We start from the raw sequence: 9,736 nt of genomic DNA, 5'->3' as shown, positions 1-9,736 counted from the left end.
TAATATATAAATTATATAATATAATCTTTATATAAAGTAACATACTTTTACAATTTATCTAAATTTTAAATATCAATGATTGTTTTAAGCAGATAACTGATGTTAATGAGATTAATAAAGTTGCTATTTTTTTAATTGAGTTAATTAAATTTTGAGCACAGATAACATAATGCAGCGAGATCTATAATGTATTATTTCACGATTATCTTCAGATTTGTGATCGCAGCTAATAATTTATGGAACATCTGCACACAAAAAAAATTCAAAATGTTACACATTTTTATAATTAAATAATCAATTTTATGTGTGCAATTAGAAATGTACTTTATAGCACAACTAGCTATGCAGTATATTAATTACTAAAATAATTATATATTTTAATTTTTTATGTATTTTTCAAACATAAATCCAAAATTGTATTTATTCAGATATGTAAATCAGTATATGTATTTTCTTTTAAATCAAATGCCAATTTTGACTTTTTGTTTATATATGTATCGTAATCGTTTGTCTCTGGATGACAATATATTTTTCCCTTTCTTATCTTAGGCGTCTGCATAGCATAAATCGCTGGTCTGTTCTCGTTCTGGTCTAATCTTCCCGCATCGTGAACCAGTTTATTATTTTAGAGCGAACCCCTTCCTACGGAATCCTATTCTCCGTTATATTTTCCTCGTCCGCGTCTCGTCTTTCTTTCCATCCCTCTTTCTTTCTCCCTCTCTTTCTTTTTCCTGCTTTTGCTCACATAAACTCCTTGAACCATCCGATTTTTGGATAAATGCTATTTTAAAAATTCACCTACGCGCCATGACGAATGCACGATAAAGTACGTATTAGGATTTTTTACTTGAGTTTGTGTGAAACATTTTTGTTCATATACATACTCGTGTGGAACATGTATGTGTGCAATACTTAGGATATCACTATATGTTCTCTTCGACAAGAAGTTTGACACGAGTGTTGGCACTTGAGCCATAAGAGAGTAAATCTTGAGAGACTTATCTTGCTTGATCTCCTTGCACTTCTTATCATTTTTATTACCGCTTGTTTAATCCGATATAGCTGAATATAGAAATTTTCGTTAATACATGGAAGTTTCTGTTATGTCAATGAGGTGCCGTTTGAGATGTTACAGAGCGTCAAATTCTCCTTGAAAATTTTTCAAAAATAAAGTAGAAAAGTACAAATATAGATAACTGAATCTATTATTATTATAATTTATATTACTCAAAATATACAAATTATTATTATTGTTACTGAGATATTTTTTTTTATATATAATTATATATAAGATTCATATATTTTTTATCATTCTATCTAAATTTTTTGAACATTAAATTAAATAAAGAACTCATATATATTTTCTAGTAAATTTTTATCAATTTAGTCTCGGTAAAATATTAAGAAAAAAAAAAATTTTTGAATATTTATTCATTTTCCATATATTTATGATATTTAATTAGATAATCAAAATAAGATAATTCTTATAGTCACAAATAAAATTAATTAAGTAAATTGAAGAAAAACAAAATTATAATTATCATTATTTAATACATATTTTTATTTAAGCTTTTGCGGACATATTAATGAAAATATCTATTTTTGACTGTAAAGAATTAAAATATTTCTTACTTCGCGTGCTTATCTTCCACACTGATGAAACTAACATCATCTCGTTAATACGAACACCAAAACAGCATGGAGGCTGTCAGTAACATCGTTGAGTGACTCTTCTTGCACCTCGTGTATGCATTCGTCGTCAGCTTAATGTACATTCCGCTTGCGACGTTCGTTAAAGAAGAATTCTTTCGTGCTATTTTATTCGCTCTCAATAGTTAAAAAATTTTCTATGAAATTTGGTCACAAGGTCATTTTTAAAAAATCTATAATCGAAATATAGATAAATCTATATTCGAAACTATATTCATGAACTGAAATAATAATATATTGTCTCAGATTAAAAATATATATTTACATTACTATAAATAAGGAGGAGATAAGTTCATGATTACTTTTATTATTGATTATATTTACATATAATTGTTTTTTAAAAATGAAAAGATAAACTAAAAATTTATAATATATTAATGTAAATTATAAATACGTACATAATTTTATGTAGCGTACAAGTGATTTTTCCATCGTCATGTATCATATAATTGCAAGGAATTAATTTATTACTTTGTATTTATATAAAATTCCCCATCATTGGAAGTCAAGAAAAATCGTAGAATAGAATCGTTCCAATCTCACTTTATCAAAAAATTTACCTTATAGGAATCCTCTTTCGACCCGTTTCCTCCAACCGCGCGATAACGTTCTAAGATCAGCGAAATGTCAGCACTATTTCGGGAGCTGACAGGATCGATTGTCGAGTCGCGTTTCCGCGAGAAGGGGAAGCGTGTCCCTGTACTTTATATCGCAGACGCGATTTTTCTAAAGAATGACAAAGCCGGTATGTATTTGAATACGTGACGCAACAAGGCACAGGCTTGTCTCTATGGTGTTGCTCAAATAAGGATCGTCAGCTAAAAAAGCCGAAAAAGAAGCCTTCCGCCGCCGTCACTTTTATGGCGGGCAAACATGCCCTTCCAACAACGTGTGGCGTGCAGTGTTTCTAACAGCAGCATGTTGCTGACTCTGTCGCTTGCGATGCATCCCCCTGTCCGTTTACAAAAATATATTTCAACATCATATTATTTTTTGAATCCAAGTATATGTGAATTTGATACATAAATTTTTCTAGCTTTTGTACGACAAACTCGAAATTTATTTTGTAACATAAATATCTTTACCATTCGCAATATTTAATTTCAATTTTAGAATACCAACACTCAAAAAAATGTCTTGCTGATATAGATAGATTTCTAGGTGTCACAACAAAAATTTATCGCTATTTTTTGTATCTGTTAGAATAGTGTCTGTTACATATAGAATTTATAGCAGCAACATTCTAATAATATCTTCTAGAAAATTTAGGTCCCATTGCCAAATGTTAATCACTGCATTGGATAAATATGAGTTTCGATATCACAGTATTTGCTAATCATTTATGTACCTCAGTTAATTTTGCGCACCCAGAAAATTTTTGCTGTAGTTGCAAAACCACTTTTTTGAGTGAATAGAAACTTTATTCGTTATTTTAATATAGTTCAAAATTCTTTTTTGACATTATGACAAAAATAAAGAGGCTCATGTAAAGCTTTAAAGACTGCGTCATCGAGTTTATCCATCATACGATGACGATACGTCTCCAAACTGTCTGATGACCGACTGGGGAATTTGTCAGTCGGGGGGAAGTACATCTGAAAGAAATCTTCCGCGGTATCAACAAAACTGTTATCGCTACCGCAAAACCGTTGTGACGTAAATGGTGTAGGGCTACTGTTCAATTGTATCATCCGGTATGGATCATTGCATCATTCGGCATCATGGCAAAACGATATTAATATCTCGGATGTAAAATTTAACAGAAATCTTTTATTAAAGCTTCATGCTCTATTAAGAGTTACATAATTTAACAACGCAAATATACTGATTTAGATTATTGGGATAGAAAATCGTGCGCGACAAAGAAATCAACAGAAATTTTCTTAGCAAACGTTATTTAATTCTACAGACTTTGTTTCTCCGCTAGATTTAAATTAATTACATCGATTAATGGATCATAAATATAAATAGGATATGGTCGAGATGCATCAACGTTTTTTTAAAGCGGACGTATCTCTCGATGCGCACCGCTACGCATTCTTGAGCCACGATAGGTCGTGTAATCATTTTTTACGTAACTATATTTTACATTTTTACTTACATCACTTATATTTACGCCCGCAACTGTAAATCAAGAATTCTTTCCCCTCTTTATTACTAATTTATGAATTATTGAAATATTGAATATTGAAATTATTGAAGTATTGAAATTCACTGAAATACGAGAACTTGAATAATTCACTTTTAGAACTGTATACAAGTCAATGTTTTCAAATTCTAAATAAAGCAAATCAATGATAAAATTTTTGTAATTCTAGCTTATACCGAAATTACATTCTCATCTATTGATATGAATATATATTATAGTATGTTTTTTCAAGAAATGATAAAAACATACTTGAAGAGTGGTTCGAGTACTGTGTGGCCTCATTCATTCACCGATATTATTTAACAAAACTATCTTTTTGCAAATTTAATATATAATTCTGTGTATGTTTCCAGATAATATCGGAATGCAAATAACAGATATAATTTAAGATTTGCTAACAATTTTGTTTACCGTAAAAATATGAAGCACTTTAAAAACATTTACAGCGTTTAAAATATGGAACTTTCTATACAAAATAATCTAACGAAGTTATATCATTTGTTTCAGGGAAACAATCGTCTTCACATGCTGTACTTGATCTGATCGTAGTACATTGTCGCGGGCGGTGATGTCGACGCGTGATGGATATTCGACGAAACTGCACCAGGTATGTTGGATATACTTAGACCACCGATGTTGCTTAAATTTAACGAACCCAGCGAGCTCAAGGAGCTCAAAGCTACTGATCCTCCGGGATGCGCGAAGTAGGATGGCTTACGGTCAATGATGCCACCGCCAGAACTATTTGAACTCGAGCTAGAACTGCACTGCATTTTTATGCCTGAAATAAAAAAATTTCACAAATTATTAATTATATCAAAACTATGTATTTTTCACAAGAATATTTTGCAAAGTATCTGAGAAATTTCTTAAATTTTTTCTTAGTAAAAATATGATTAATTTATATTCTCTCATAGTTTTGCACAATTTTTGATATAATAATATTTTATAAAAATAAGTAGAAATATCTCACAGTCTAAATTAAAATTAACAAAGAATTAAGATTACGTTAATGCGCACAAAGATTCATTATCTTTAATGAATAATACAAGAACAGCTTATTGGATATATCAAGCGTCGTCTTGATATATACTTGCACGAACTTTTTTTCTATCTGTTTAACAAGAGATGAAAATATTTAATTCCGATTTTTAAACATTTTATATGCGCGCGGATGAGATTTCATTCCAATTTTATTATTTAAAACGACACGCAGTGGAAAGGAATGAAAGATCTCACGATAAAAATTGGTACTTGGGTTAGGCTCCATAAATCTAAAGCTCCGGCAGTTCTCAAGTAGCTTCTTCTCAAGCGGCCACTTCACTCGTGTCTCGATTTTGTTTTTTTTTTCTTTCTCTCTTGCATCTTCGTATTAATTTTCGCTTCTTATATTCACATGCGAATTACGGATTTACTCATATTTCTTCAAAATTTTCGGTAAGACCATTGTTTCAAATATTTATCGAGCGAATATTGTTAATTTTTTCGTAATATCTCCGTTATTTCAACTCGCAAAGTTTTCCGGCGCTACGTGAGGCTTTAAAATTACATTGCATCGTTTCGATTCGAAGATCAACCAGTTTTCTCGATTCGGAAGCGCGACGTTGCGATGTCTTGGAACGACTTCGTGGGTGGTCCGATGGCGCTCCTGTCAGTCAAAATCCCTCTCGTAGGTCCAAATGCTCTCCGTGCTCGCCCGTGTGTGTACTCGCGCCATTTCTTCTTCTTTTTTTTTTCCTTCGAGCAAGCGTGCGCGAACGCGAAGATGCTGGCTTTCAAGGAGCACACAAGTCCGCTCCTGACCGGAATACCGGCACAACAGACCATAGTTCGGAGTAAAGAGATCGCGCTCCAGAAATATACGTAGAGCGTGGCGGGTAAGAAGAGTAAAAAGGCGAGCCTACCGTGGCGTCTGCGTGGATCGATCTCGTTTACACTCCACTGACTGACGGAAGACGAACAAGAAGAAGAAATCTGCGATGGGGAAAGCGTGGGTGGCGGCGTTTATCTCCTGTCGATCCACGTTGTATCGAGATACAGGAGGAAGAGATTTACCCTCCTTAATCGAAATTAGACCGTTCGCGAACCGAGATATTTATAGAAACTTAAAAATACGCTTGGGAATATTTCGACGTTTACTTTTTACTCAAATTTGATACGTCGTATAATGTTAAATTATAGCATTTAATTCATTATCAATATAAAATATATTTAAAATTTTCTAAAATCTATTTGAGAGATATTAAAGTCTTGATTTCAAGATTATAAAAAAATTAATTATTTGTTTAACTTATTTTGAGAGAAATAACGTGATTATTTTTTTTTCTATTAGAATATAATATTCGTTATACAGCTTTCCTTAACCATACAGCTTTAATTGAGATTTGACATAATTATCAAAGTTTAAGATTAAATCGAAAAGAGTTACGAGCAATAAAAAGTTTAAGTGAACAATTTGTGGATCAATATGCTTTCGGTAAAGTTAGCGCCGTAAATATTACGATGCTTCATTCTCTATAGGGTTAAGGCCGAATTAAATCACTCGTTTATACCTCTGATAAATATTTGTGCGATAAACGATTCGAGCACGTACTTGTTAGCACGCGACTACGCTTAAGAGGCGAAAAACTGCATTTTACGCGCTTCTCGCTTGACCTCGAAAATAAATAATGATTATTTTTATGTAGAGTGAGATAATCCAATTATCAAATTATTCAGAATCACATTTTTAATATTATACCGAAATAAAGCATTAACATAGATTATTTAAATCTAAGAAAACATATATGTATCTATATACGATATCTGTCTGTTATATTTGCATAGATTGCAAATAAGATATTGCAGATAAAATTCGGTATAATATTTTTTACTCGCATCGAAACTATCGACGGTTTCGTCATCGTTACCATGAAGCATAGTGTTAACGAGCATTTTATTATCGCGTTGTCAGACGCAGTGCTGGCTAAATTAATCTCGCGAGAAAAGGAAACGCGTCTTGACGCCTCCGTCTTACGGCAAGTTACACGTGTTAAGTTACAGAGTACAAGTTATGAGTTCGAAAAGCGTTGCATAGGGTGTGACAGGGATGTCATCTCGGTTAATTCTTTCTGTCATCTACGACGATTTAAATCGTCATAGTTGCTTTGTATCTATCCATCCGTATTCTCTCTGACAATATTAATCTTTTTATTGTACCATCATATAGTCAATCAAGATTGCCTGAACACGTTATCCGTCATACATGTATATAGATATTTCTGTTTTAAAAAACATACATTATGTAAAAATAAATTATTTTTCAGGATTTATTATAATGTCGTATATTTGAAGATATAACTAGTACTCGTATAATATTATAAATTGATTTAGCATTACTTTTATATTTTCAGGAAAACAAAATTAAAAGTTAACATAATATTTTTGTTCAATTAAATTAAATTAATATTATATCTGTTAAATAAAAATACAGGCATTATATATAAATTAATATTACATCTTTTAAAATATAATACAGGCAATTTTGAATTGGATAAAATGAGGATTACATCGAATGAGAATTATATCCTTCTAAAAAATTACTTCTTTGCCGATGCATAAGTACTCTGAGGCTGAACCTTGGTCTTGCGCCTATAATTTTTTTTTTATTATTATAAAGGATGGAAGGTTTGAAAGAATAGTCGCGCCATGGTTTCACTTTGCAGGACACGGCGCCTGAAAGATCGTAAACTGTCTCCAATTTTCCAGATGGCCCCTAAATGACGTCGCGAGCCGTCAACGTCGTCCTCGCGACGCAAAGAGAGCTCAAAGGTCGTAAGCGCGATATCTCGTTGCATTTGTCTATTCTCGTGCTCAGTGATCTCGTATTTTTGATCAAGCTCGCAATTTAAACTTTTTAACAATAACGCTCTAAATCTGTCTCTAACTAAAATCGCATCGTCGCGTAGTATTATATTTAATTATCACATATATATAAATCTTTTGCATTTGATATTTCTAGATTGTATTAGATTCTCTCTATGCTTTATTATTTGTGTAATTTCCACTCTCATTTCATTATGTATTTATATATATCAGTAAAGTTTCAAAGACGACTTTTTAGAATGCGTGATATTTTATAATATTCGTTAAACAGAAATATTGAAAAATTAAACAAAAGGGCTATTGAAAAATTAATAATTAAGAATATATAATATATGTACTTTACGTGTTATAAAAAAAATTCTTAAAATTACTTAAACTCATTGCGATTTGCGCAGATAACGTAATTATTTAACAACTAAAAAAAAAAAATATAAATATTTTTTTTGACGGGAAAGAAAATAGCATTTCTACTCACCGTGATCCGCAGGGGTCTGGCATCCGCTATGCGGCGAGCTAACATTGGCTATAGGACTGCTATTACCACCCGGTTGTTCTTGCATAGATTGCATGGCGATATTGACGCCGGTAGTATTGTTGACCCCCGCGAGGCCATAACCGACGTAATAATCCTGTCCGGGTGCTTGAGTGGTGGGCGTCGAGCACTTTGAATAGTTGCTCATCATTGTCTCGTCCTTATAGTCGGTTGCATGATGCTGCTGATGGTGATCTTTCACCGTCGGGAAACCGTCGGTCGGCGGCCGGTAGGCACACAGCTGATCCTGACTCCTGGCGCCGAAACCAGGCTCGCTCTTGAACGTCACCAGTTCGCCGTTCCTATAAACCGATGGCGACGATTCGCTTCCGGTCTTGTATGTGACCTCGGTGGTCTTGTAGGTCACCTCGGCTATCGGCGGCGCCGACTTGTACGTCGTGTGCCCGTCCGGGTACGCCCAATCGGCGGAGACCGCCGCGCTCGGTGCGTACATGGCGTATTCCTGATAATTCTGATACTGATTCTGATAACCGTTGGCGTATTCGATACCGCCGGGACCGGTGGCCAAATTCTCGTACGGACCAGGTGTTTGCACGCCGACGGGGCCGGCGCCAGAATAGTATTGCGGATACTGAGGTTTCAGGGCTTGACACTTGCGTCGAAAGCCGCGTGGCCGTCGCCGGAAACTACCCTCCTCAAACATGTACTCGGTGGACGGATCGATGGTCCAATAGTGACCCTTGCCGGGTCTACCCAGGCCCTTGGGCAACTTAATGAAGCACTCGTTTAGGCTGAGATTGTGACGCACCGAGTTCTTCCAGCCTTGATAAGTGCCCCGGAAGAACGGAAAACGCTGCTGCAGAAACGAGTAGATCTCCGACAGAGTCAGCCTCTTACCTGGACTCGACTGGATGGCCATCACGATCAGTGCGATGTACGAATACGGCGGCTTCTCTTGGCGACGAGTTCCGGGTTTTCTGGGTATCTCGTTACTCGTCGGATTGCACATCAACGGCTCTAGATTCGTCTCTTGAGTCAAACTACTCGTGCTCATCGGCAGCAACGCCGATCGTGCGGCCATCGTGGAATTCGGGTGTACGACGACCGTTTGCTCCTGCTGTCGCAGACCGGAATCGGACTCATTCTTCATGGTCAACCGCATACTTTCGACGCCGGCGTCGCGCGGCATCGACGGCACAATCACGCTCTGGTCCATCGAGTCTTGGTTCTTTAACGATCGGCGATCGTCAAAGTTCAGCCGTGACGAACATATCTTAGCGAGCGATGTTTCCGAATGATATAACGAATAAATACACTATCCGATTTGCAACGATTCGCACAGAGATATCACGAAGATTGCACACGAAACAATACAATTATTATATCGTACGATTAATCTTCCGCAAAAATCGAAATCGAAACGATTAGAACTTGATCATTTCTCTCTGACGGAGCAACGAACTCGCACGGGACCTTCGCCGCCACCGATAAACGCGACGCCGAGGTTGCGGATATTTACA

At 35.1% G+C, this 9,736-nt stretch overlaps 1 protein-coding gene across 1 annotated transcript; it reads right to left on the bottom strand.

Moving 5' to 3' along the window:
• Window positions 1-3,534: 3,534 nt before the first annotated feature.
• LOC115235723 (forkhead box protein E1-like) lies at window positions 3,535-9,432 on the bottom strand. Its single transcript, XM_029807668.1, has 2 exons — window positions 8,199-9,432; window positions 3,535-4,640 (listed from the first exon to the last, which is right to left on the bottom strand). The coding sequence occupies exons 1-2, from the start codon at window positions 9,430-9,432 to the stop codon at window positions 4,381-4,383; spliced, it is 1,494 nt and encodes a 497-aa protein (XP_029663528.1). The 3' UTR covers window positions 3,535-4,380.
• Between the last annotated feature and the right edge of the window lie 304 nt (window positions 9,433-9,736).

The sequence above is a fragment of the Formica exsecta genome, unplaced genomic scaffold, assembly GCF_003651465.1.
Source record: "Formica exsecta isolate Colony F162 unplaced genomic scaffold, ASM365146v1 scaffold233, whole genome shotgun sequence".
Lineage (NCBI taxonomy): Eukaryota > Metazoa > Arthropoda > Insecta > Hymenoptera > Formicidae > Formica > Formica exsecta.
This window is presented reverse-complemented; position numbering and strand designations above follow the sequence as displayed.